The sequence below is a fragment of the Trifolium pratense genome, linkage group LG5 (genome assembly GCF_020283565.1).
Source record: "Trifolium pratense cultivar HEN17-A07 linkage group LG5, ARS_RC_1.1, whole genome shotgun sequence".
Taxonomy (NCBI): Eukaryota; Viridiplantae; Streptophyta; class Magnoliopsida; order Fabales; family Fabaceae; genus Trifolium; species Trifolium pratense.
In genome coordinates, this window is record NC_060063.1 from 19040066 (window position 1) to 19068016 (window position 27951).

General features: G+C 33.9%; 1 protein-coding gene across 2 annotated transcripts; it reads right to left on the reverse strand.

Annotated features, from left to right (window-relative positions):
• Positions 1 to 241: 241 nt before the first annotated feature.
• Positions 242 to 21445, reverse strand: LOC123883697 (UNC93-like protein 1). Of its 2 annotated transcripts, XR_006800396.1 has the most exons (3): positions 19931 to 21428; positions 10191 to 10431; positions 242 to 708 (listed from the first exon to the last, which is right to left on the reverse strand). XR_006800396.1 is itself a non-coding variant. In XM_045932602.1 (2 exons), exons 1-2 carry the CDS (start codon positions 21094 to 21096, stop codon positions 10410 to 10412), a joined length of 1188 nt encoding a protein of 395 aa, XP_045788558.1. In that variant the 5' UTR covers positions 21097 to 21445; the 3' UTR covers positions 9351 to 10409. The 2 variants fall into 2 exon arrangements, 1 of the variants encoding a protein (XP_045788558.1); XM_045932602.1 differs by lacking the exon at positions 242 to 708 and having other exon boundaries at positions 9351 to 10431; positions 19931 to 21445.
• Between the last annotated feature and the right edge of the window lie 6506 nt (positions 21446 to 27951).

Consider the following 27951-nt stretch of genomic DNA (forward strand, 5'->3'; position numbering starts at 1 on the left):
TATTTTTTCCCTTCAAACATTACTTCCTTTGAGCATCGAAGTTTCTTCGACTTCTCTGCTCATTTGAGTTGAGCACTGCTTTGTTCTGATCATCTTCCCTAAACCTGTTGTTCTTCAAACTCCCCCCGGGAGAAGATGATCATTCCCACCTTCAAATGACGATTGTCAGTTTTCAACATTTCCAATTCAGTTTGTATATCTTGTTTAGCTAGTCCAACTAAACTCATGTCACTAACAAATATTATCCCAAAATCTCATAGATCAACAACATCATGAGAAATACAACTAGCAACAGATACATGAACAATAATAGCAAATCCGTCTAAGTATAAACCACACACTTGCATCCAGCGAAATTTCTATCCAATTGTGAATTATTGCCTCATAACATAGAGAATCAAACATACTTATAGATAATATGTTTCGCTTTAGTTCAGGAACATACCTCACATCGTGCAAAAGGAACTCACGGTTGTCAAAAATCATAATACGAATTGAACTCATACTTTAAACCTTACAAGTTTGCTCGTCTCCAAGATGAATAACTTTATACCTTCAACTAACTCTAGGGTCTGAAAGTATTCTTTCTTTGGACACATGTGAAAGGAGCATCCAGAGTCCATGACACAACTTTTTATTTGTCCCAACACGACACTGTTGTACGAAATCGCGCTTAGAATACTTTCCCCCACGTTGGTTCGCTTAAATCTGTTAGAAACATATCCAACTTAAAAACAAGTAGAAAATATAAATCTTTGTTTTAAAATATATTATGTTTAAAAACAAATATAATTGGAAAATTAATTTTAAGGCAAGCATAAATGGACATATATATAAAATAAGAATAATTTTTTTTACTAAAATAACAACATTTTTTTTGGACTTAAATAACAACAGTTTTTTTAACCGCAAATAACTTATAATATTGGGGTGGGGGTAAGATAGTATGAGTGATATTTGATGTAAGTCTAATTTGAAGGCTAATGTCAAGTGGTTCACCGTGGATAAGTGATCTACCGAATATGAATTTTAAAAAATTCACTATTGGATTGAAAGTTTATATTGATCATCCATAAATTTTTTAAATTTTTTTGAAAATCATTTGATGTGTTATTGAGACCCATCAAGATTTACGTTATTTAATAAACCGTTAATCTTGATGTATCTCAATAACATGTCAAATGGTTTTCAATTTTTCTAAATTTTTCTATGGATGATCTATATGATCTAAACTTTCAATCCAACGATAGATTTTGTAAAATTCGTATTCATTATAATGTTATTCGTGACTGGTCCACCATGAACCTTGATGAAGTTGTAATATTAGAATTTCCCTTAATTTGAATGGTGTGTCATGGAACAACATGTGATCCATGTTATAATAGATTCTTGTATTTGCCTTAATCTTGTTGCTTTTATTTTTCTTTTTTAAGTTGTCAAATATTTTAATTCAAATCAAAGGCAATTGTAACAATCTTTTAAAAAAAAAGATTGTAAACTTTCAAAGGCAAATATTTGAAGTCCTAATTAGGATTTTCAGTACTCTTTCCACGTGACATTGTAAAACTCTTTTTACACATGTATCAAATGAATGCTCTTTTACAAAGGGAAATGATTAATACAGCAAACAGTATCTCACGAAGCAAATCACGAATGATGTGACATCTTTTATTTAATTTATGAGAGGTGCTATATCCGGCGAATGATTTTTCACGACACAACTCACGAAACATGTATTTGGGTCATATATAATAGAGAAATGCTAGTTATAGCGAAATTTCTCTCACGAATAACCACGAATGATCTGGCAGACTGACACACCCCACTTGCACTATTTTATGGAATTAATTAATTCTGGTTTTTCTCTTACCTCCTTCGTCATCCACCGCTACCCAAACAACAACACCCCCTTCTCTCTTCTTTCATCCTTCTCTATCAAATTTTTGGTTGGTTTGTACTGTCTCTTTCCTTGTTTTTCTCTCAATTGAATTTTATCCTTTTACCAAAGCAAATCTCACAGTGTTGTTCCTCTTATTTCTAATATGCAACGTCAAGCAGTTCCTCTTTCTTGGTCCGTAAAGTGCATTGTTTCAATAAAGTACAAAATCACAATTAATTTCATTCCAATTTCAGCATGCAAGGTATGAAGATAGCAATATCATTAACTAATTGCATAAAGGTTGTTGTTGAGAAATGGGTGATGAGTGATTGTGCTAATTCATGGAAGTGGATTTACTTGGCAAATTTTTCCGTTGAATTTGTTCTTTGTGTTCTTTGAGTCATGTAGTTTTATGCTCTGTTTCAATCACAACAAACAATAGAGTTTTTTCCCTCTGTTATCACACCTTCACATATGAAAAAATAGAATTTTTTTCCTTCTGATTTTAATATTACTAAAAAGGTGGGTCTACTCTAAAAACGCAAAAAAACAAAAAAATCAGAAGTGGGTCCCACCACTTCGTGGAATTTCGCGAAACCAGTTTTCGCTGTAAATAGCAGTTCTCTATATAATATGTTCAAAACAGTTGTGTTTCGCTATACATAGTGTTTTCCTTAATTTAATTAATTTAATGATCTCTCTTTGTAGTCTTTTTTTCATCTTCCGCTCCGGTGACAAGACTCAATCTTCTTCTCTTTGCAACTTTGCCTTGTTCTTCTTCCAAAATTATTTTTTCTCAAATAATTGGCATATTCTGTCCCTTTTTACTCCATAATTTTTCTCAGAGGTGAATATATATTTAAAGTCGGGTTTTGAAAATGAAGATTTGTTGGAACATGATGAAGAATTAGAGGAAACTTGGTATTGAAGTAAACACATTTGTTAGAACCATGTTAGTGTGAATTGAAAAAAGGCTCTTTGAGTCCCACATTGGACAAATCACACTACTTGGTAGTGTTTATATACCACAAGGTGGAAAACCAAGGGTGTGCCCTTGGGGTACCCACTTTTGTAAGAAAGGGAGACCACACACAATGTCGAATATCACACACGCGCGCGCCGCCGGTGATATATTAATTTTTTAATACTAAGAAAAAAGAAATTTTTGAATTTAAATTTCTTTTAAGTGTGTCCCTTAAGGGTGTGCCCTTGGGGTACCCACTTTTGTAAGAAAGGGAGACCACACACAATGTCGAATATCACACACGCGCGCGCCGCCGGTGATATATTAATTTTTTCATACTAAGAAAAAAGAAATTTTTGAATTTAAATTTCTTTTAAGTGTGTCCCTTAATTCGCACATGTTAAATGTGCTTAGACCAAGTCTGAAACAGATTTTCAAATCTGTTAACGGTCAAATTCGTGGCCTATTTTTATGCTCACGTTTTTTCCTTTGACTGAGCAACTTCAGCTCCTGAAAACTCTCTGATTCCAGCTCCCTACTTGCCTATAAATACCACTTCATTTCTTCAGTTTTTACTCACTTCTTTTTCTCTGCATTCTGAGAAAACTACTTCTTTCCTTCTCTCTTTTTCTTCTTCGATATTATTTTTTGTTGTTTCAATATTTGAACGGTTGTTGCCGTAGAATTGATATTCGTATATCAATTAGAGTGGTTCGAAATTTCGACCATAATTTGGTGTTATTCTGGCCGATACTACAGTGCAGTAGTTTATCGGTATTTTCTTTGAAAACGGCTGTTTTATCCTGGGGACTTCGCGGTTGATATACTACAGTGCACTTCCTCGAGTAGTTCCGCGAAACGTCTTAAAGAAAGCGACCTAGTACGCGACTCAGCCAATAATAGTTTCGTTGCCAATTTTGAAAAATTCGTTTTTTCTGTTTTTATAAATTCAGTAAACCGTTTCACAACAATTTCAAGACGTTTCGAAAATATCATGGCAAACGAAGAGATTATTGGTAGTTCATCTGTCGGTGCTACCGAAAGGCCGTTTAAGTTTGAGGGCAATCATTTCAAACGTTGGCAACAAAAAATGTTTTTCTTCCTGACTCTGAAAAAGTGTGCCTACGTTTTGAAACAGCCTATTCCTGTGGTTCCTGCTGAAGCTTCGGCTTCTGGAACTAATGAACAGACCGTTAACACCAACGGTGATGCTGTCTCTGCCGAGAAAGATAAAGGCAAGGCCACGGCAGAACAACTTAAAGAAAAGACGCTGCAACTAGAAATAGATAGGCAGCTCTGGATTGATAATGATTATGTTTGCAAGAACTATATCATTAATGGATTGGAGGATGATCTGTATGATTATTACAGAACTTATAACACAACCAGTGATGTGTGGGAGGCTCTGAGTAAAAAGTATGATACTGAGGAAGCTGGTGTGAAGAAGTATGCTGTGAGCAGGTATTTGAAATACCAGATGGTTGATGAGAGGTCGGTGGAAGTGCAGTCACATGAACTGCAGAAGATTGCTCATGAGATAATAACTGAAGGTATGCCTTTACATGAGCAGTTTCAAATTTCTGTCATTATTGATAAGCTGCCCCCCAGTTGGAAAGACTTTAAGAATCAGCTCCGTCATAAGACAAAGGAGTTTTCCATTGAGGGTCTGATTACCCGTCTTCGTATAGAAGAAGAATCTCGGAAACAAGATATGAAAGAGGAAGAAAAGATATTGGTTGTTTCTAACACCAACAAAAAGAAATTCGGTGCCGCTCTGAAGCCTACGGGCAAACCTTTAAAAATTCAGAATCAGAGCCGCGTTCAAAACCGAGTTAAGAATGGTAACCCGGTTAGGGGCCATATTGCTAAGCAACAGCAGCAACAACCACCTCCTAGAAATGACGCTGTTGAGCCATTTTATTGCTTCAATTGCTGGAAAACAGGTCATATGTCAAAAAGGTGCAGAAATCCAAAGAGGCCTAAACCGGCTAATCTTGCACATATTAATGTGAATGTGGCTGATGAGCCATATGCTGCTATGATCACCGAAATTAACATGGTCGGTGGTACTGATGGATGGTGGATAGATACTGGCGCTACCCGCCATGTCTGTTATGATCGTGCTATGTTTAAAACATACACGAATGCTGAAAATAAGAAGGTGCAGATGGGTAATGCTCATACCTCTGATGTTGCTGGTGTTGGAGATGTTGTTCTAAAGTTCACCTCTGGAAAGACTCTTATCTTGAAGGAAGTCCTTCATGTTCCTGAGATGAAGAAGAATCTTGTTTCTGGTTTCCTCTTAAATAAGGCTGGGTTTAATCAAACTATAGGGGCTGATATGTACACCATCACTAAGAATGGTATTTTTATTGGGAAAGGGTACGCCTCTGATGGCATGTTTAAACTCAATGTTGATTTTAATGTTATGAATAAAATTTCTCCTTCTGTTTACTCTTTGTGTGATTTTAATATTTGGCATTCTAGACTTTGTCATGTTAATAAACGTTCAATCTTGAATATTAGTAACTTAGGATTAATTCCTAAACTCAGTTTTAATGAAATAGAAAAATGTGAATTTTGTAGTCAAGCAAAAATAACAAAGAGCAAACATAAATCAGTAATACGAGAATCTGAACCATTAGACCTTATACATTCTGATATATGTGAACTAGATGGAACCATGACTAGGAATAACAAACGTTATTTTATCACTTTTATTGATGATTGTTCAGATTATACTTTTGTTTATTTAATGAAAAATAAAAGTGATGCTTTTGATATGTTCAAAATTTTTGTGAAAGAAATAGAAAATCAATTTAATACGAAAATCAAGAGACTTCGTAGTGATAGGGGAACCGAATATAATTCTAGTTTATTTAATGATTTTTATAAACAACACGGAATTATACATGAAACGACTGCACCATATTCCCCTGAAATGAATGGTAAAGCAGAAAGAAAGAATAGAACTCTTACTGAATTAGTAGTTACTATTATGTTAAATTCCGGTGCCGCTAAATATTGGTGGGGGGAAATAATTTTGACTGTCTGCTTTGTTTTGAATAGAATTCCCAAATCTAAAAGAAGCGAATCTGCTTATGAAATATTAAAGAAAAGACAACCAAACTTGTCTTATTTAAGAACTTGGGGATGTCTAGCCTATGTCCGTAAACAGGACCCGAAGCGAGTTAAACTCGCTAGTAGAGCCTATGAATGTGTATTCATTGGTTACGCAGCAAACAGTAAAGCATATAGGTTTTACGACCTAAATGAAAAAGTGATCATAGAATCTAATGATGCAGACTTCTATGAAAATAAATTTCCCTTTAAATCAAGAAATAGTGGGGGCACAGAACAGGATAATATTCCTGAGTCGAGTCACTTACCAGTGATACCAAATGCGGATAGCAACGACGAAGTAGAAAATGAACTTCGTAGAAGCAAACGTGTAAGAGTTGCTAAAGACTATGGTCCAGATTATGCGACCTTTACATTGAATGAAGATCCAGCAAATCTTCAAGAAGCCTTGTCATCGATGGATGCAGATCTTTGGCAAGAAGCTATTAATGATGAGATGAACTCTCTAGAATCTAACAAAACTTGGCACTTAGTAGACTTACCTCCTGGCTGCAAACCAATTGGTTGCAAATGGATTTTGAAAAAGAAACTAAAACCCGACGGCACGGTTGAAAAATACAAGGCTCGCCTTGTAGCCAAAGGTTTTAGACAAAGAGAAAATATAGATTTCTTCGATACATTTTCACCTGTCACTAGAATAACGTCCATTCGAGTACTTATTTCAATAGCAGCTCTTTATAACTTACTTGTACACCAAATGGACGTCAAAACTGCTTTTTTAAATGGTGACTTAGAAGAAGAAATCTATATGGAACAACCTGAAGGGTTTGTTATACATGGACAAGAAACTAAGGTCTGCAAGTTAGATAAATCTCTGTATGGTCTTAAACAAGCTCCGAAACAATGGCATGAAAAGTTTGATAACTTAATGATATTGAATGGGTTCAGACTCAATGAGAGTGACAAATGCATTTACTATAAATGTGATGGCAACATTTGCACTATAATATGTCTCTATGTAGATGACATGTTGATATTTGGCTCAAACCTTTCTGCCATAAATAATGTGAAATCAATGTTGAGTAACAACTTTGATATGAAAGACCTCGGAGAAGCAAGTGTAATTCTTGGAATAAAAATCACTAGGTCTGAGAAGGGGATATCCCTAGATCAATCACATTATGTGGAAAAGATCCTAAAGAAATACGGTTACTTTAACTGTAAACCTGCCTGCACACCTTATGATCCCAGTGTAAAACTGTTTAAGAACACTGGTGATAGTGTAAGACAAACAGAATATGCGAGCATCATTGGTAGTCTTAGGTATGCCACTGATTGTACTAGACCCGACATCGCCTATGTCGTGGGACTCTTGTGTAGGTTTACCAGCAGACCCAGTAATGAGCATTGGCACGCTATTGAAAGAGTCATGAGATACCTGAAAAGGACCATGAATCTCGGATTACACTATCAGAGATTCCCAGTTGTACTTGAAGGGTACAGTGATGCTGATTGGAACACCTTGTCAGATGATTCCAAAGCTACTAGTGGCTTTATATTTAGTATAGCCGGTGGAGCTGTATCATGGAAATCTAAGAAACAGACCATTTTGGCACAGTCCACTATGGAATCTGAAATGATAGCACTAGCAACTGCTAGTGAAGAAGCAAGCTGGTTGAGATGCTTGTTATCTGAAATTCCCTTATGGGAAAAACCTATGCCTGCTGTCTTGATCCATTGTGATAGTACTGCAGCTATCGCTAAAATTGAGAATCGTTTTTATAACGGTAAAAGACGTCAAATTAGAAGAAAGCACAGCACAGTGAGAGAGCTCATCACTACAGGTGCTGTGAGAGTGGATCATGTACGCACTAATGATAACCTAGCAGATCCTTTGACGAAAGGACTGGCTAGAGAGAAAGTCCATAATACATCTGTCAAGATGGGACTAATGCCTATGAAGTGAATTACTTATGATGGTAACCCAACCTAAAAGACTGGAGATCCCAAGAATTAGGTTCCAATGGGTAAACAACAAGTTGTGAGTAATATGAGATGAACATGCAAATTAAGAGGCATGAATCCTGAAATGATAAAGGTTGAGTTAGCAAAACTCTTAATGAAATCTATACTCTATAGGAGTGGAGTACATCAGGAGTACTCTTGATAGAATCACCTATATGAATGTGGAACTGAGGTCGGTTCCTCTGGAGTTTCGGGGCGAATTCCTAGAGCATTCATGAAACTGGGATAGACGTGCAGGGCCATTAATGCACGGGCCTTAGAAAACACCTTAAGAAAGGTTGTGTGCTGGTTTGAGGAAAATCTGAGATAGAGTTCCAAGACTAAACGTCACTCTTGTTTAATCAGGCTCTTACTGGCTACGTGAAGGTTCCAAGACTTAGATCACCTTCGCTTATGCACAATCTTACTGAAACGTTTAACGTTATGACTGAAACAACTTTTTTAAATTCAAGTGGGGGATTGTTGGAACATGATGAAGAATTAGAGGAAACTTGGTATTGAAGTAAACACATTTGTTAGAACCATGTTAGTGTGAATTGAAAAAAGGCTCTTTGAGTCCCACATTGGACAAATCACACTACTTGGTAGTGTTTATATACCACAAGGTGGAAAACCAAGGGTGTGCCCTTGAGGTACCCACTTTTGTAAGAAAGGGAGACCACACACAATGTCGAATATCACACACGCGCGCGCGCACGCCGCCGCCGCCGTCCGGCCGGCTCGGATCGGGACGGGCCGGGCTTGGGCTTGGGTGATATATTAATTTTTTAATACTAAGAAAAAAGAAATTTTTGAATTTAAATTTCTTTTAAGTGTGTCCCTTAATTCGCACATGTTAAATGTGCTTAGACCAAGTCTGAAACAGATTTTCAAATCTGTTAACGGTCAAATTCGTGGCCTATTTTTATGCTCACGTTTTTTCCTTTGACTGAGCAACTTCAGCTCCTGAAAACTCTCTGATTCCAGCTCCCTACTTGCCTATAAATACCACTTCATTTCTTCAGTTTTTACTCACTTCTTTTTCTCTGCATTCTGAGAAAACTACTTCTTTCCTTCTCTCTTTTTCTTCTTCGATATTATTTTTTGTTGTTTCAATATTTGAACGGTTGTTGCCGTAGAATTGATATTCGTATATCAATTAGAGTGGTTCGAAATTTCGACCATAATTTGGTGTTATTCTGGCCGATACTACAGTGCAGTAGTTTATCGGTATTTTCTTTGAAAACGGCTGTTTTATCCTAGGGACTTCGCGGTTGATATACTACAGTGCACTTCCTCGAGTAGTTCCGCGAAACGTCTTAAAGAAAGCGACCTAGTACGCGACTCAGCCAATAATAGTTTCGTTGCCAATTTTGAAAAATTCGTTTTTTCTGTTTTTATAAATTCAGTAAACCGTTTCACAACAATTTTAAGACGTTTCGAAAATATCATGGCAAACGAAGAGATTATTGGTAATTCATCTGTCGGTGCTACCGAAAGGCCGTTTAAGTTTGAGGGCAATCATTTCAAACGTTGGCAACAAAAAATGTTTTTCTTCCTGACTCTGAAAAAGTGTGCCTACGTTTTGAAACAGCCTATTCCTGTGGTTCCTGCTGAAGCTTCGGCTTCTGGAACTAATGAACAGACCGTTAACACCAACGGTGATGCTGTCTCTGCCGAGAAAGATAAAGGCAAGGCCACGGCAGAACAGCTTAAAGAAAAGATGCTGCAACTAGAAATAATAGGAAGCATAAAATGCTTTTAAGTAAACCCTGATTTGGTGTTTGATGGAGAAACTGTGCAGATCTTGTTGCATAGAACAAGTAAAATGGTACTCCCCACATACTATAATGGGGAAGTGTCCAATGCAAACTCCTTATTATCATAGTGCATGATTGCCCTTCAGGTCCTTCATAACAAATTAAAACCATCATTTTCATTAGATAAGCTAACTAATCATTTTTTTATCGGGATATCAATCTTATCATTATGAAATAAAGGACCTGAAAATATATTGTTCAAAGAATTTAATTTATATATACCAACATTATAAAACTTATTTACACATGCATTTGATCATTTATGAATTTATGTGGTAAGATATGCTAACGTAACATGTGAGTCACTGTCCACGTGTACGTTGACTTGGTCAAAATCAGTTGAGGGGACAATCTTTTACAAAAGAACTAAAGTTAAGGGGCCAAAAGGACTATTTTAGAAGCTAAGAGGTCAAAATCGCAAAAACTTAGAGAAAATTGTTACCTTGGTTTGCCTGTGCACACTCCATGGCTAGATCAATAGCTGACTTTTTGTAACCCACAACCACGGTCTTCTTTCCCTTAACAAGGTCACTAGTAGCTTCTTTGTCAAGTTTACAATAATCAATGGTATGAAGAACCTTACCATTGAATACCTCAGGGCCCTTGTTGTGTGGAAATGTTGGCATCAATGGTATGTCTCCATATTTTCCAGTGCAAACTACTACAAACTCAAAGTGGTACGGCTGAAAAGGGACAAACAATGTCAATTGGTCATATATCGACAAATTCAAAACTCTTTTATGTTAAGTTTTGTTTTCGTTTCATACACCACATCAATCAATTATTGTTAAGGATTTAAGTTACACTCGTGTCACAATTTTTTTATGTTGCATAATCGCAATCAAATGCGGTTAAGGAAATTTTAATTGTCAACATGTGGTAATGAAACATCGAAACACTTAATGTTGTGGCTCAAGTCGTGTTAACGAAAATCATAAATTTTGATATTGTGACTTAGATTACGATCTCACACATTTTTTAATATGATAGGTGATGAGTTTGAAGCTAATTTATGAATTGCAAGTGAATAAAGACCTGAATGGTATCCAATTCATTAGTCTGAACAGAAAGTTCCCACACAGGATGACCAGGAAGTGGATTCCCATGGTCACCAGGTAGGCGTCCGGAATCGAAACCTTCATTATCCTGAATAAACTTGATTTCCACTACATTGGAGTTAAACTTAACATACTTAAACAAATCAAAATGAACAGCATAAGTATGCAAGTATTCCAAAATCTCAACATAAGAAGGATAATCAGAACTTTCCCTTGCAGGCCAAGGAAAATCACTGAATTCATAATTCCATGTTTGTGATTGAAGCTTAGTACACTTATAGGAACAATGTCTCCAAACACCACCAATTGAATCAGTTGCTTCAAAAACAATAGGGTTATAATGTGATAGTTGTTTTGCTACGGCTATGCCACTAACTCCAGCACCAATGATGCCAATTTTAGACACTATAATTGGTAGGTTCTCTTGAGTGGCCATTTTGTGCTAGAAAAAAAAAATGGACTTATTATTTGGTTTTGCAAAATGTGTTGGGGGGAGTGAAGGGAGTCCTCGTCACTATATAGAAGAAAAATAATATATTTATATCACAATATTTAATAATATATATTCTTTAATTATTCATTTATTTGTGGGTATGGGTTTGATTGTTTTGGGTGTGGCCTTGTTATTTTGTGTGAAGGAGTGAAAGAATATCATTCTTTGAACCCACAGCAACTAAACTAAAACTAACAAGTTACACCCATCTCCATTAAAATAAGAAGAAAAAAAATGTTCTAACTCCATATCTTACAATATGCTTGACTAAAATATCTATGCGTGCAACTATGGCCATGACTAATTTTTCAAAATAATTGAAATTTATTTTAAACTCTGAATCAAATAGTTAAAGAATTTAAGTATCTATCACATGTTATTTGGAGTACAATAGTTATTTTGTTGGGAGCTTTTGTGATGTTGTCTCAAAATTCAGGACCTATTTGGATATATTTCTTTTAAGAAAACCACTTAAATTATACTATTTTTTTAAAAATTATTTAGCATGAACTAAAATAACATTATCTATTTTGATTAGTGATAAAACAAAATATTAAGACTAACTAAATTTCTAATTGGATAATTAATTAAATATTTAGTTAGTTGATATGAACTTGATATAAGTAGGTCATCATCTATATATACACTATATGCATGGTCCCTATAACATAAAATATATTGGGCACATCGTATATTGTAGAGAGACGTAGGTGTTGCAAATTACCTTGAAAACGGGGAAAAACAGCAAAATTTGCTGTTTTGGCGCCCCGGACGAAATTCTGGTGTCCCTGGCAAAATTGTGCAGCAGGAAAAGGGGCTGGTTTCTGCGCCCTAGGCGGAAAAACTGCTGCCTCAGGCGGAAATTGCGCCCCAGGCGGAAAATCTCGTGCCTCAGGTGGAAAATTGCGCAGGTTTATAAATATATCACGTTTTCTGATATTTGTTTAAGGATTTTAGGATTTCTAAGGCCAACAATACAGCTAGGGTTAAAAGAGATCATCTTGGGAAGACTCTAGGGTTGGGGAATCACTCTACCATCTTGGGAAACACTTTCATATTGAATTTCTTGGTCACGAGAAGAAATTCGGGCTTAGTGTATAATTAGGATCAAGGCTAATTCTTGTAACTCTATTGTGAGATTTCATTGTAATCAAGAACATCATTTGATAGTGGATCGGAGAGCAGCTCTCTCCCCTAGAGTAGGTCACATTGACTGAACTAGGTAAACCATTCTCTCGTGTTCCTTTTTTTCTTTATCGCTTTATCTTTTGATTTGTGATTATTATTGCCGATCTCGTTATTTGATCGCTTAATCGTTATTTGCTCCACACATCAATTATTTTATTGGTGTGATTCAATTCGAATTCACAACAATTGGCGCCCACCGTGGGGCAAAGGATCAAACGATTTAAGTATCATGGGTTCTAAGTGGGACATTGAGAAGTTCACCGGGAGTAACGACTTTGGGTTGTGGAAGGTGAAGGTGAGGGCAATATTAACACAGCAGAAGTGTTCAGAAGCATTGTCAGGAATTGCGAACATGCCTAATACTTTCTCAGCAGCAGAGAAGAACGAGATGAATGATAAGGCATTGAGTGCCAATATCGTGTGCCTCGCGGATAATGTGTTGAGAGAAGTAGCAAAGGAGAGGACTGCTGCAGGGATGTGGTCCAAGCTTGATGCATTGTATATGACCAAGTCCTTGGCACATAAGCAGTGTTTGAAAGAATGGTTGTTCTTCTATCGTATGTCGGAGAACAAGTCCGTGGTTGAGCAGCTTTCGGAGTTCAATAAGATTATTGACGATTTGGCGAACATTGATGTGAATTTGGAGGACGAGGACAAAGCTTTCCACCTATTGTGTGCTTTATCTAAGTCATTTGAAAATCTCAAGGATACGTTGCTTTATGGCAAAGAAGGTACTATCACCTTGGATGAAGTCCAATCGGCTTTGAGAACCAAGGAGATGACTAAGATGAGAGACTTGAGGATTGATGACAACGGAGAAGGGATGAATGTGGCGAGAGGAAGAAGCGAGAACAAAAGTAAGGGGAAGGGAAAGAAGCACAGGTTCAAGTATATGTCAAAGGGTGATGGTGGTGGCAAGTTCAGATGCTATCATTGTCATGAACCAGGTCACTTCAAGAAGGACTGCCTTGAGAGAAGGGGTGGTGGTAGTTCGTCAGCTCAAATTGTTGTTAGTGAAGAGGAAGGTTATGAGAGTGCAGGAGCATTGACAGTTACAAGTTGGGAACCTGAGAAGAGCTGGGTCATGGACTCGGGGTGCTCATATCACATTTGTCCAAGAAAGGAGTACTTTGAAACTTTGGAGCTTAAAGAAGGTGGAGTCGTCCGTCTAGGTAACAATAAAGCGTGCAAGGTTCAAGGTATGGGTACTATTCGTCTTAAAATGTATGACGATCATGATTTCTTTTTGAAGAATGTGAGGTATATTCCTGAACTTAAAAGAAATTTAATTTCCATAACCAAGTTTGATAATCTAGGATATTGTAATAGGATTGAACGTGGGGCAATGAGAATTTCTAATAGTGCATTAGTAATTGCGGTAACAGCCCGTGGCCCCACAAACTTAGGTGGTCCCGACACTGCCACCTCACGATATTCTCTACCCCCCTCACTAGTAGAGTTTTTGCCTTCCGTGAGAATCGAACCACGTATCCTTGGGTTTAAGTACGTGTTCAATCCATTCCCACTACCATTGTAACAGCCCAGGCCCCACCACCTTAGGTGGTCCCAACACTGTCCCTAAGTTGGTGGGGCCACGGGCTGTTACAATTTCTAGGGGGTCTAAAATGAATGGTCTTTACATTTTAGAAGGTTCAACCGTTATTTCTAATGCATTAGTAACTAGTGTTGAAAATGCAGACATAACTAAACTATGACATTTGAGGTTAGGTCATGTTAGTGAAAGGGGTTTAGTTGAACTAGCTAAACAAGGTTTACTAGGGAAAGAAAAATTGAACAAACTAGACTTTTGTGATAACTGTACTCTAGGAAAACAACATAAGGTTAAGTTTGGGGTGAGAGTGCATAAGTCTACTAGGCCATTCGAGTATGTTCGCTCGGATCTTTGGAGTCCATCATCTGTGTCTACTCATGGGGGAGGTTCTTATTTTCTTTCAATAATTGATGATTACTCAAGGAGGGTATGTGTTTACATAATAAAGAATAAAAGTGACACTTTTGAAAAATTCAAAGAATGACATACCTTAATAGAAAATCAAATAGGAACTAAACTAAAACTTTTAAGGAATGACAATGGCTTGAAGTTTGTTTCAGAGCAGTTTAATGAGTTTTGTAGGAAACTAGGTATAAAGAGGCATAAGACCGTTACATACACATCGCAGCAGAATGGACTGGCTGAAAGGATGAACAGGACCTTGCTAGAGCGTGTGAGATGTATGCTGTTGGGAGCTGGATTACCCAAGAGTTTCTGGGGAGAGGCAGTTAACATTGCTACATATTTGATCAACAGATGTCCATTAACAGGAATTGATCTAAAGACACCTATGGAGGTTTGGAGTGGCAAGCCGGCAGACTACTCTAACTTGAAAGTCTCTAGAGCTTTAGCATTTGCACATGTCAAGCAAGATAAGCTTGATGCTAGAGCTGTGAAATGTGTTTTCATTGGTTATCTTGAGGGTGTGAAAGGTTACAAGCTGTGGAAGATGGAACCTAGAGGATCAAAGTTTATCATAAGCAAGGATGTCATTTTTGATGAGACCCGGATAGGGATGAAGTGCAAAGACCTTGAGAAAAGACCAGAAATGGGGGTGGAGAGAATTCAGTTTGAGGTGGAGCCTTCCATTGATGAGAGGGGAAAAGAGGATGACACTCAAGTACCTGATGAGAGTGGAAGTGATGAAGCAACTATTCTTGACTATCAACAAGCAAGAGATAGGGAGAGGAGAGTTATTCGTCCACCTAATAGACTCAGTTATGCTGACCTTATTTGTTATGCTTTGAATGCAGCTGAAGAAGTGCAAGACTCGAAACCTAAGAACTTCAGGGAAGCATAAGAAAGCATAAATAGTCAAGACTGGCTGAAGGCAATGAATGAGGAAATGCTTTCATTGGAAAAGAATCAGACTTGGAAGCTGGTGCCATTACCTAAAAATAAAAGGGTAGTTGGTAGCAAGTGGGTGTTCAAAAGAAAAGAAAGTATACCAAGGGTCGAAGCACCAAGGTATAAGGCAAGACTTGTAGCAAAGGGTTTTATTCAGGTTGAGGGGATTGATTACAACGAAATCTTCCCACCTGTGGTGAAACATTGTTCTATAAGGGTACTTATGGTGATTGTTAACATGTATGATCTTGAGTTAGAACAAATGGATGTGAAGACCGCATTCTTACATGGAGAGTTAGAAGAAACTATCTACAGGCAACAACCTGGAGGTTTTGTGAAATACAATTCAAAAGTGTGTTTGTTGAAGAAATCTTTGTATGGGTTGAAGCAGAGTCCAAGGCAGTGGTATCGTCGGTTTGATGATTTCTTATTGAAGACTGGATTTGCGAGAAGTAACTATGACAGTTGTGTGTACATGATGAAGAGGAATGAGAAAGTCATTCTCTACCTTCTTCTTTATGTAGAGTCATTCTCTACCTTCTTCTTTATGTAGACGATATTCTTATGGCAAGTTCTGACAAGCAAGAGATTCAACAACTCAAGGAGAAACTAGATAGTGAATTTGAGATGAAGGATCTTGGCAGGGGCGTCTCCGAGTTTTAGGAGACTCTGTGCAAAATATAAAAGTGGGCCCCTTAATAAAAAAAATTAAAAAAATTATCGATTTAAATTGCATATAATATAAAAAAACATTCTTGTAAACATATAAATTATCAATATTAAATCTTACATTAAATTAAATGGAACAAGAAATACAAAATAATTATCTTTGAATATAACGTCAAAAAGGAACATCATAATCTAAGATTAAATTTTATGCAAAGATTAAAATGGACTAGAACTATATTTACGAGTATAGATAACTAATATATTGATACTCATGATATTTATGAACATTAATATATAACTATTATTTTAGGGCCTAAAAATTAATCTATTAATATACATCTGATATTTTATAGGTATAAATAATATATAAGTAATATTATAGAACCTCAAAATTTTGAGTTGAGGCCCTCAAATTTTTGAGGCCCTATGCCGTCGCACACCTCGCACATGCATGCGAGCCTCCTCTGGATCTTGGCAATGCGAAGTCAATACTTAGTATGGATATCTTGAGAGTTCGGAGGAAAGGTGAATTATTCTTATCTCAGCATGATTACTTGAAGAAAGTGGTGGAGCGGTTTAGAATGACATATTATAAGGTAGAGAATAAGCCACTTGGTCACCATTCAAAATTGTCAATAAAGCAGTGTCCTCAATCCGAGGATGAGAGAAAGAAGATGGAGGGTACTCCATATGCAAGTGGGGTTGGAAGCATCATGTGTGGCATGGTTTGTAGTAGGCCTGATTTATCATATGCAATTAGTGTGGTAATTCGGTTTATGGTAAATCCAGGCCAAGTTCATTGACAAGCTTTGAAGTGGGTTCTGAGGTATTTGAATGGTTCCTTTAAGGGTGTTCTGAAGTACACAAGAACTGATCCAGGAAGAGATGCTTTGTAGGGATATGTGGATGCGGACTATGCAGGTAATATAGACACTAGAAAATCCTTATTGGGTTTTGTGTTTACATTGTTCGGTACAGCGGTAACGTGGAAGGAAAATCAACAATCTGTTGTAGCCTTGTCAACAACTCACGCAGAATACATAGCAACTCAAGCAGAATACATAGCTCTTGTTGAAGGGTTAAGGAAGCCATATGGTTGAAGGGTATGATTGGAGAAATGAGGATTATTCAAGGGTGTGTGTAGTTACATTGTGACAGTCAGAGTGCTTATCATTTGGCAAATCACCAGGTATATCATGAAAGGACAAAGCACATTGACAACCGGTTGCACTTTGTAAGAGACATGATTGAGACAAAAGAGATCATGGTAGAGAAAATTGCATCGGAGGAGAATCCAGCTGACATGTTCACCAAATCGTTACCTAGAACTAAGTTCAAGCATTGCTTGGACTTGATTACCTTCGTTGAAGAGTAGACAGAGGTTGGAGAGAGCAGCACAGTGATTGATGGGAAGTTGGCATCACCATCGCTTGAAAACTTGGAAAACAGCAAAAGCTGCTGTTTTGGCGCCCTAGGCGAAATTCTGGTGCCCAGGGCGAAATTGTGCCTCAGGTTGAAAATTGCGCAGTTTTATAAATATAACATGTTTTCTGATATTTGTATAAGGATTTTAGGGTTTCGAAGGCCAACAATACGACTAGGGTTAAAAGAGATCATCTTGGGAAGACTCTAGGGTTGCGGAATCACTCTATCATCTTGGGAAACACTTTCATATTGAATTTCTTGGTCACGGGAAGAAATTCAGGCTTAGGGTATAATTAGGATCAAGGCTAATTCTTGTAACTCTATTGTGAGATTTCATTGTAATCAAGAACATCATTTGATAGTGGATCAGAGAGCAGCTCTCTCCCCTAGAGTAGGTCACATTGACTGAACTAGGTAAACAATTCTCTTGTGTTCCTTTTTTCTTTATCGCTTTATCTTTTGATTTGTGATTATTATTGCCGATCTCATTATTTGATCGCTTAATCGTTATTTGCTCCACACATCAACTATTTTATTGGTGTGATTCAATCCAAATTCATAACAGTAAGAGCGACAATTAGATCCATCTTCCATTATCCTCCCAATCAATCTAAACAATGGAACATTTTCTTTCTTTTTGATAAAATCCAATTATTTTCATGAAATTTTGATGGATTGTTAATGGATTCCTTTGATCCATCCATTATAAATCACATCTAAATCTATCCATTAATCTATCCATTTGCTACCTTTAATAAGAAGTTCAGATTAATTGAGAAAGAACAAGTCGATCAACGGGTGCCCGTTATTTGTCTATGTATTTCAGGATTACAAACGATGGACTTTTCGACCTGTATCAAGGTATTCTCAATATATCTTTGATATTTGATAAATCAACGTGTCATACATCCTTATCTTCATGTTTAATTTTTTTCTTCTAAGTAGTATATAGTAATTAGACCCTGATGGTGGCTCTGCAAGTGCACAGAATCGCAACCAAGTAATAAAGTATTAAGTTATCGTTCTCCACAGGGATTGTGCCAAAGCTACCGGTTTTAATTAGGAATTTATGGAATAAAAGTAAATTAAAGTAAAAGACTTTGCATTCGCTTTGTTTGTTTGAGGGGTTTTGAACAGTTTGAAATAAATGACCATTAAAGTAAAGAGTAATTGCAAATAAAAGATTGAGTTTCAGATGAGAACAATGGTTAAGCACTTTCGAATCCCTCCCATATTTCTGCTTGGTAACTGGCGCTATATTTGCTCACTATTGAAGTATTATCTGGAGATTAATTTCTATTAAAATAAGCCTAGTTTTACTATTCTTATTTCTATTGCAATCTGACTTAGGTCGAACCAATAAAGCTTCGATAGGTTTAGCCTTCGTTATTTCATATCATTACCTTTAACGGGTTCAGCCTCCCTAGAGTACGTCATAACCTTTAGAAGTTCAGAATTTAACAAGTTCTCTATGCCTGCTCGATTTCCTAATATCATTGCAGAATTTAGCTATGTGTGATTCTTAATCACAACCTAACCGCAAATACTGAATTTAATGGTCTCATCTAGATAGGTTATAGTATCTCTTTGATTATGTAGTCTTAGATGTGTCACGGTATCCACTTCGACCCTAGTCTCCCTAAGACACAAGTTAAGGAAACTAAAAATAGTAAATTTTGTATTGAAGCATTCTCAATATTTTGAAAAGATGGACTACACAAGTGTGATGACTGTTTTACTAAATTTGTTTCCTTAACTAGTGCCCCTGGTTAGCATTTTCCTTAAAATAAATATGATATTTAGTGCATGTTTAGAATGATCACGAGTTTGACAGAATCACGGTGTACTACTATAATTTTGTCAAAAACTACACTTCAAAAGTTCAACAAAATCATTTAGTCAAAAAAAAAAAAAAAAAAAGTTCAACAAAATCACGGTGTCAGCCCGATTTCGTGACACCAAGGGTACATATACATCCAAACATGCCCTTAGTGATACCAACATAGTTTGTCTTAAATTTCCTAAGTCCAAAAAGTACTTCATTTCTGAAAGGCAACTTTGATTTGTAACTATAACTGTGTGAGTCAAAGAACCTAGTCTAAAGGTAATGAATCCTTTGGTGCAGAATATGGTGTTTGTTACTGTGGAAGATATACAACTTACAAAATGATTACATGTAGCAAATGGCTATATTTTCACAAATAAGGATTAATAAGAAACAAAAAGAAACTTTTGGAGGGTTAAAAAGGCAAGAACTATTATAATTCTATGAGTTGAAAACATTTCAGTAGATATTTAGTACTATTTTATAATGAAAAGTTCCTATTACATACTCAAATAGTCAATTAGCTAAATCTTTTCATTGATCAAAAAAGCAACCAAAAACAAATGCAATAGTTAATCAATAAAATAATACTAAAATTAAAAAAGATTCTGGTTTGAATTATTACCTGCTAAGAACCTCAGAATCATTAGCCAATGCTCCAATGGACCAATAAACCATACTTTGAAACATAGCATCCAACAATCCAAAACTAAAATACAAAACAAAAGGACCAGCATAACCCGAACCAGATTCCTTAAAATCCAAAACCTTATCATCATGTTTATGTTTAATCTGATTAGCCAATGCACCACCCCAAATAACAGATCCAAGAACAGCAACAACAACAATTCCAACAATCCCTCTTTTCTTTCTACTCTTAAAACTAAAATCCATAGTATAACCAATCCCAATTGAACCAATCATTTGTGCACCCCAATAAAACACATTGTTTAATCCTCTTGTTCTTAAACTAAACTCAGTCTTATTAACATGATTAAACTGATAAGTATAAAAAAAGTTACTTGCCCAAGAAGCAGGAATCATGAGAAGCATCTTCCAATTATAGAACAATTTGAGAATCTCAACACATTCAGTTGTAACATTTGAGTACAAAACATTTGTACACTTCGTTCCATCGTCTCGAACAACTTTACTAGCTGGTAAAATTGTTAAAGACAAAACAGTCCCTAATGACATAAAAGCCATAAAACCAATATAAGTCCCATCATTAACAGTTACAGCTTGTTCGCCGCGATTATAATTAAGAATAAAAGGAATTAAACCACCAATAACACCACCCATGTTAAAGATACTCCAAAAAATTGAAATGTAAGTTCCTTTTCGATTCACCGGTGGATAAGATGTCATAATAGCACCTTGTGCAGCCCATAATAGACCTGCTCCGACGCCAAGAAAGGCGCCGGAGACGATAGCAAAAGCTTGATGTTGTTGATGATTGTAGTACAGGAAAGAACCAGCATATAAGACATAAGTGGAACAACCTGCGAAAAGGGTTAAATGGGGTCCTAGGATGTTGTAAATTCCACCACCTAGGATACCAAAAACTGCAAAAGTTGTGTAAAGTGCTGTTAAGGCGTTGTTTGAAGCTGTTGAGTTGACTTGTCCACCACCACCCATTCCTGAAAGAGCATTGAACATACCTGGACAACAAAAACAAACTAACCCAATAAGGATTATTTGGGAAAGTGGTGAATTGTATCTGAAAAGATTGGATTTTTTTGTGGTTTCATGTTTTTGGGTTGATGGGTCTTCATATTGAACAGAACCCATCTGAGAAAATTGAGAAAGAGTGATGAGGGTGGAAGAAAGATTGAAAATTTGGGATGAAGAATGAAAGGGGAATGGAGTTTGATTTATTGAGTGTGAGATTGAGATTTGTGTTACTATAATAATGTGACAATTTTGCAGTAAATGCAGTTTGCAATGAGACAAATTTGAGGTTTCTTTTTTTGGTTGTAGAATAAGTTGCAGTTAAGTTCTTCTGTCACAATGGTCAATTGATGTCACTATCAAGAACTTAAGGTTGTGGGTATGGAAGCCAAGCGTTCAATAGGATTACGCAAAGCACCTGTCTCGGTGGAAAATTAACATGGGAAGTACTTTTTGGTGAATTATCCTTGCATATTTTATTTGAATAAATATGTATTAGTATATTATATAAATGGATAATTTTGATAAGTTCATAAATAGTTTTTATTAATCTTTAAACCAATTAAATTAGGAGTTTAATTGATATGCACCGACGATGTAAAATAGTTTTGCACAATCGTCTAATAAACAATCATTGTTTTGTCATGTCATATTAAGAAAGTGGGGTGGAGTGGGTGATGTGGCGGAAAACATGGTTGGTATTGGTTGACAGTGTAAAATTATTTTACAATGTCGGTGCATATCAATTAAATCCTTAAATTATATCGATATATATTTAAATAAGATATATACCAGATAGTTATCTTACATTTTTTTGTTTATAATAAATCGGAAATCGAACTCAAGACTTATAACTTATTACTCAAACCTCTTATCATATTATTTTGTTACGGTTGAATTTACTATTGCCTACTACCTCATTGATATAATTACTTACTTTTATCCTTTTTATAAAAAATAACTTTTTATTTGAAATTAGAAAAATAATTTTTTTTGGATTTAATAATTACCTGATATATTTAATTTATTAAATAGATCAGATACATCAATTATTCAATTTCAATAAACCTAAAAAGTCAAATATTTCTTATAAAAATAATTGGAGATGATACCTTTTTTGAGATTTTTCTTTGTACTTTTTTATATAACCCGTTTTTAATTTTTAAGATTTTTCTTTATCCTATTTTTTTTGTTTACAACCAACCTGATGATCGAACTCAAGATCTCTCGTATACTACTCAAACCTCTCACCACTAGACCAAATCTAATAATTTGATTTTTCTTTGTCCTTTTTAATTTTTTAAAAACATTAATTATTTTTGTACCAACATATGTAATATATATTTTATGAAAAATGTTAAGTAGTGTCTCGGTGCACTGGTTAAGAAAATCAAAAATAGTAAAATTATCTTGGAATTGTACAATCAACATCTTAAAAGTCTAAATTTTAGTTTGTTCAATGGCTAACTTTTCTGCGTCAAAAAAAAAATGCCTAACTCATTTTCTCTTTTAAATAATAAAATCGTGAAAGTAATATCAATTGTCAACAAATTAAGATATTGAACTCAAATTGTTAATGAGCTTCCCCTAAAACAAATCGTTCGAAAAAATTCAAATTTAATTCTTAGTAAAAACAATTATTAGCTTAGCTGGACATTCCTCTAGAAATACCACAATCAACTATTTAATATTTGTGATTTTATCTAATTTGAGACTCTCTTTTTTTAAAAACAGAATCATATTCTTTGGTTGGTAATCAATGATCTCTAACCTTATCTCTACTAGAGAAGGGACCAAAGCCCAAGCTATAGTTTTCATCATTTCTTTATCATATTCCTTATTTTACTTTTCCTTCTATCCAGAAACTCTTTTGTAAATATTATTTTTTCTGTTCAATTCCACATCATACCCATGCATTTTAGGCCAATTCTAACCTACAAGTCATCATGTCTTTCATGATCTATAAGTTCATGATATCATTATAATGAATAAGAATGTTATAAAAATTCTTCGTTAAATTGAAAGTTGATATCATATAGATCATTCATAAAAATAATAAAAAAATTATTTGATATGTTATTGAGATCGATCAAAATTAACGGTTTATGAATTTTTATTAAATACCGTTAATCTTGATGGGTCTCAATGACATATCAAATTATTTTCAATTTTTTTTAAAAAAATTATGGATGATTTATATAATATAAATTTTCAATCCACCAATGATTGATTTTGTAAAATTTATATTCGTTATGATATTTTTTATAACTTATGCACCATGCAAGACTTCAAGTTTTCCATGTTAGCCAAAGTCTGCATTTTATACTATTTTTTGTGTTTTGCGAATTTGCGTGTCTAAATAACACAAATCTAAATCTAAATTTAAACAACTTATAAATTTAGGATGTATTGTGATTGTGACGTTGTAAGTTTAAGGGTTTTTTATATATATTTTAAAATATTTTAAAATAAATATAATATGAATTAAAATCCCATAGAGTTAACATAATCTCATAAAGTCTTTTAAAAGATTTCAGACTTAAAAAAAATTTAGATTTTCTTTTGATAAAATAGTCTTTTGAACTCTCAATATACATTATTTTTTTGGCAAATGCTAAATAGTGCCCCCGGGGCACTCTTTAAGCCTTTAAATAGTAAGTTTTTTATAGAATTTTTCTCGGAATGCGTAAAGTCAACGCATTGAAAATTGTAGTGTTTAACTTTTTGAATAAAAAGTTTCTTTAAATAGAATGCTTAAAGAGTGCCCCGGGGGCACTCGTTAGCAAGACCCTATTTTTTTTACACTTAATTCTAATGAGAGTTTACTATTCTACCACGCCGTCCACTTTAAGTATATTTTAAAATTGTGTCTATTTATGAAGTATGAATTTATATTATTTGTGAATGTAAAATCAATTTATAGTAACAGTGCATGCCAATTTAGCGCATTTTAAAATCCTTGTGGATTACCTAAGAGCACTTAGATTAGATGGTGTGGGTCTCTTCTAGCTTAACCAAGGTCCTAGGTTCGATCTTTGACTTGGGCATGCTGCAGTGTTAAACTCTTAGAGAGAGTTTGGCACCCATTTGGGTCCCAGTAGGTTCGAGAGATTAGTCTCTACAGTTGTACGCAGAAGATACTCGGTTTACACCAAAAAATAATCTTTGTGGATTTTGAAAATTATGATCGATAGTTTTTGTCAAAACTTTTTTAAAACTATTTTTATCATTTAGCATGAACAATTTAAATAATTTATTTACTAAAATAATATAAATGAAGACATCAATTTTGTTTTTTAGAGTCAATTTAGTTTTCTTTATATGAGTTGCAATTTTAGAGTCAAATGTCACTTTGTTTTTTATTTTTGATGTATTCCTTATTTTATTATTTTCAATAAGAGTTGGAGGCATACCTAATTATACTTGTAGACAATATTGCTCATGAGAAATGTTAAAATAAGTTTTGATTATAGAATATGATTCATATATGGTGGCTTTGCCTATTTGTTCCACGTGATCTCATTTTTTGAAAATTATGTATCAAATAGTGTATTTGCTTACTACGTTCTATGCAATTTAAGGTTCCAAATAGTTTATCTACTTACTCATCTCTCGTTCTCTTGGAGTTTATTCTCACTTATTCACTTGGTGAAATTTTATTCCAACTTTATTAGTCCCAATTTTTTAGTCTATTGTTTCGTTCACATTTATTTTTGCTTGGTCCTTTTGTTTTTGGTTTGTTTTTCTTTTACTTGGCGAGGTTTGTGTCTCTTCAAAATTATTGTTAGTTTTTGTCCCTCTTATTTAATATTTTCTTGAACATTTATTTTATTTTTTCTTATTATATTATATAAACTCGAATATTTGTTGTTGTTAATATATAAGTTTGGACGAAGATTTTATATATTTGAATTTAAGTTTAGTTATTTGGTTAAGGTAAAGAAAGTCTTATAGATGAATTTAAGATTTAACATGTGTCATCTTCTTATTTGCTTAAAGAAATGTCATCTTATTCTTATAAATATTCCACTATTTTATTTTCAGCCGTAACGTAAATAATATTTTAGAATATGTACTTAATTTATCCAAAAAATTATATTATTATGTAAATTAAATTAATAATTTTTGAATTATTGATGAATTTTAGTTGTGTGTAAATATGTTTAAATATATGTGTGATTATATTTTCTAAATATATGTAAATATATTTTAACATCTACGGTTTTAATAATTTCTAAAATTTATTTTGACAAATGAGCATCAACAATTTTTATTTAATAATTTTTGTCTTTTTTTAATTTAATTTAAAAAGTTTTTAGTACAATTCTAAGTGGGAGGAAAAAGTATTTAGCACAATTCTTTTCATTGATTCATTTTATGGTTGTAAGAATAAGATGACATGCGTAGATTAAAATAGGACCGTCTATTAAAATTCATATATATTCATATTGAACCATCCAGAATTAGGCAAATGTTATAGGATAAATGCATGAAGATTATATATTTGGACAACCTCTAAGTCAAGTTGAATCAATATACTTCTTGCATGTATTACAATTATAAGAACCGCATGACTTGAGTGTCAACTACAAAAAAAAAACTTATTTTAATTTCTACTTTGTTTTTGTTTCTATATTTCTCTTGATCGAGATCAAGTAGATCACCTACACATTGTAGACAATATAATATTTAAAAATGAGACACATATTTATATTTCTAAATTATTTGGATTGTCCTCTTTTAATTGAATGCCTCCAACATCAATATACCCTCGATCTATATAAATTTCAAGGCACTTCAAAATCAATAAATAGAAGTCTCTTTTATCCTCTTCAACTTATTCACATGAAAAAAATTAATTATATTCCTATTAATCAACAATTTTTTATACAAATCTTCTACCTTATATAAAATAATAAATGAAAAAGAAAATAAGAAACAAATAAGCTAAAACATTAGACTAATAAAATAATAAATGAAAAAGAAAAGTTGTCTAATTACAAACATTATATCAATTAAAAAAAATGATGGTTTACAAACTCCCATTAGAGTTAAATACACATCCTTACATGATGTGTCATTTCATAGGCTTTATAAGGAGCAAGGATGCAACGTAAGCAAAAATAGAAGTATGTTTTATCCTGTTATCCTCCTTCACATGAAAAAATAGTCATATTCATATTAATCGATTCAACTCAAAATTTAATTAATCATCGAACAAAACACCGGTTGATATTTAAAAAAATATCCAACCTAAAAAAAAATATAAAAAATGATTAGAGATGTTCTAAACTCAGAGTAGTAGAAAAATTCTAATTTACAAACATATTAATAGGCAACTATCACATATATGTATATCAATTTCTTAATCAATCACATGTAGACATACCTGATATTCTAAGAGGTTAGACACTATCACCTACCAAGGACAAAAACCAATATACTTATGATGTAACTATATATATATGCACACGATAGCTTTTAAATCAATTCAAGACACTATAATGTGTAACTTTAACATATGGAAGGTGAAGATGCATAACTTTTTCTCATGGAGATGTTAGACAAAGAAACCATAGAGTTTTTGCCATGAGATAGATAAATTAAAATTTTGTTAAAACATAGAAGCTAGACTTCAATGTAAATTTACATATTCAATATGGTGGTGATAATTAGCTTTTGGGTTAACTTTATATAGAGCTTGTGTTTGATAATTAGCTAAATTTACATACTCAATATTAGTGTCTCCAAGAATTCTTTGTTTTCAATTGCATTAATAGGGAATTGTAACATACAATATATATTTTAATAATATATTGCAATGCAATTAATAAAACAATAACATGATGCATCGTTCCACCTTTCATTGCTTGCAATTCATTTTTGTCTCAATTAAACAACAATAAATTGTGTTAGTTTTTTTTTTAATATATTATCATTGTTTATTATTTATTATTAGAGTAACTCTATTATATGAAATATGAAAAGGTTTTAATAGAGATTGTAAACTTTTTTTATAGAGTGCCACATCCAATTTCTTTTGAAAATCCATCCAATTTTTGATAATTCTAATGGATATGTATAAATCGATATCGATAGTTGGTCCCTTTTAATTAAATTTTTCATTTGTCATTTAGGGACCAATTAACTATGAAATGAAGAGAATTAATCCAATAGTCTTAGACACTTTTTTTTTTCTTTCTTAGTATTGAAAGAATATATTTTGTGGTTATATTGGTCCTTTTAATTAAATTTTTCATTTAGGAACCAATTAACTATGCAATGAAGAGAGACACACATTTTTTTTTATTAGTATTGAAAGAATTTCAATAGTCATGAATATTTTGTGGTTATATAAATCTTATATATTAGTTGGTCCCTTTTAATTTAATTTTTCATTTTAGTTAGTTGGTCCCTTGTGTAAGAAGTTATATAGTGATAATTTGATATATTGATAATTAAAATTAAAATGATTTAATTTAATTAAAGGAGATGATGAAAAGGTTTTTTAATAGAGATTGTAAACTTTTCTTATAGTATAAAGGTGATAAAAAAAAATTTGGGGCCTAAATCCTTTACCAAAAAAATTATTTTTGGGGGTCTAAATCTATGGCTTGGGCCGCTTTACCCTTGGGCCGGCCCGTGTCTACAAATAAATAAAAAAGTTGTTTAGAAATGATATTTTTCATTGATTTATATCGTAGTTTTTTTTATATTTTAATGTAATAGATCTCTTATAATATTTTATAAGTTTGAAAAGATGCATTATATTTTATTTTAACAGTGTAATCGTAGCTTTCTTTATATGAGTTGCAATTGTATAGTAAAATGTGGCCTTGCTTTTTATTTTTGATGTAACCCTTATTTATTTCAATAGAGTTGGAGGCATGCATATATAAATATTTTTATTTACCGCTTGATCTCGTTTTTTGAAAATTACATATCGAATAGCGTAACTGTTTATTTCCTTCTATG

Excerpts from the sequence above, each read along its gene's own strand:
- LOC123883697 (XM_045932602.1), bottom strand. The coding sequence starts at position 21,096 with ATGGGTTCTGTTCAATATGAAGACCCATCAACCCAAAAACATGAAACC. Across the intron at positions 10,432-19,930 it reads GATTCTGAGGTTCTTAGCAG|CCGTACCACTTTGAGTTTGT; the intron begins GTAATAATTCAA and ends GTCCCTTTTCAG.